General features: G+C 62.3%; 1 protein-coding gene across 1 annotated transcript; it reads right to left on the bottom strand.

The window, feature by feature from the left end:
* Nucleotides 1–213: 213 nt before the first annotated feature.
* BHLHA9 (basic helix-loop-helix family member a9) lies at nucleotides 214–1,131 on the bottom strand. Its single transcript, XM_014953004.1, has one exon. The coding sequence runs from the start codon at nucleotides 1,129–1,131 to the stop codon at nucleotides 379–381; it is 753 nt and encodes a 250-aa protein (XP_014808490.1). The 3' UTR covers nucleotides 214–378.
* Between the last annotated feature and the right edge of the window lie 496 nt (nucleotides 1,132–1,627).

Below are 1,627 nucleotides of genomic sequence, written 5' to 3'. Positions count from 1 at the left end.
AGGGCTTTAGTGTGATCCCCACGGCCCATCTGTCCACCCCACACATATTAACAGCCAGTGCCCTGGTGCTGGGTTTGTAAGTCGTGTTTTCTCACAGAGCAAGAGAGAATAAATTACACCGACAACTGGCAACAGCGACACCTCACAACAAGAAACAGAGAGCTGGCACTTCCAGAGGACTTTCCATCTTCCCCAGTTGTCCCACAGAGCAGAGACCACAGCTGGAGAGCACGGGATCCCGTATGGCATGTCGGAGGCTCACAGCTCTCTCCATCCCACAGCTCTTCTCCCTCACACCAACGTCCCTTCCCACTCCCCCTGGTTGTCCCACAGATGTGTTACCTTCCTGGCACCGTCTTGCCACCCCAGCCCTGCGGGTCAGTGGATGGGGAGACGCTGCTGGTGCCCCCAGCTCTGGCAATAGCCCAGTTGCCAGGGGACTGCCCCAGCCAGGGGCTCTCTCAGGCTGTCCATGTATCTCTGCTGGCCTCGGAGTCCGGGGTGGTGGGTCCCACCGGAGCAATAGGCAGGGCTGGGCACGGGGTGATCCTCCTTCGGGCTCTCGTAGCGCTGGAGCTGCCTCTCAGTGGAAAACGTGGTGTAGAGAGAGGACGGAGGGCAGCGCTGCGAGCCGGCAGCACCCCCATAACCGGGCTCCCAGGGGAGCTGGGGGTGGGTGGTCTTCATCCCTGGCTCCCGTGGGGGGACCCCGGCCCGGCCACGGCACTCGGAGTGGGCGCAGGGCCAGCAGCACCCGGCGCCGTGCAGGGACAGGGACAGAGCTGTGATCCTGTTGATGGCTCGCCGGAGGGTAGCGATTTTGGAAAGCCTTTTGCCGCCGAGGTCGTGTTTGAGGGCCAGCCGCAGGGCGTTGAAGGCTTGGTTGTAATCCAGGATCCTCTTGCGCTCCCTGACATTGGCAGCCATTCTCCTGGCCTTGGAGCGCACCGGCCTGCTCCTCTTCCTCACCTTCATCCCTTCGCTGTCCCCCAGGCAGGTGGCTGCTTCCCTCCCCTGGGGGACCCACAGACCTTGCCCGTAGCATTCCTGGGATGCAGCCCCCGCTTCCAGCTCCTCTTCCGAGCTGTCGGGCTCGGGCACCGTGCCGTTCCCCATGGCTGCTCTGGACATGGCCGCGGCGAGGGGGAGTGGGAGAGGTGCTGCCGTGGTCCTGCCTCCTGCAAGGTGTGGGAGACACTCCCCCAGGGACACGCAGCCGCCTCTAAAAAACCCCCCATGGCCGGGCTCGTCACGTGGCTCCCTCCCGACCCTCCTCACCTGCCTGCAGGTGTGCTGCCTTCTGGGGGGGACACAGGGAGAGCCCTGCCTGGCCTCTGCCCGCCGGGATCCTCCTGAGCACAGTGCCAGGCTGGAGCGTGGGACACCAATGCCAGGGTGCCCAGAGCTTGTGGTGGGATGCTGACAGACCCCAGGAGGGGAAACACCTCTGCCAAGCACAGATTTCACTGAATTTCACTGAATTTCTAGAGTTGGAAGGGACCATAGAGATCATCTAGTCCAACTCCCCTGCTGAAGCAGGATTGCCCAGAGCTAGAGCATGTTACTCAGGACTGCATCCAGGCGGGTTTTGAAAATCTCCAAAGAAGGGGACTCCACAACAGCAGTT

The sequence above is a fragment of the Calidris pugnax genome, unplaced genomic scaffold (assembly GCF_001431845.1).
Source record: "Calidris pugnax isolate Ruff unplaced genomic scaffold, ASM143184v1 scaffold133, whole genome shotgun sequence".
NCBI lineage: Eukaryota > Metazoa > Chordata > Aves > Charadriiformes > Scolopacidae > Calidris > Calidris pugnax.
This window is presented reverse-complemented; position numbering and strand designations above follow the sequence as displayed.

Bases quoted from the DNA above. Each gene is read 5' to 3' on its own strand.
- BHLHA9 (XM_014953004.1), bottom strand. From the start codon at position 1,131: ATGTCCAGAGCAGCCATGGGGAACGGCACGGTGCCCGAGCCCGACAGC.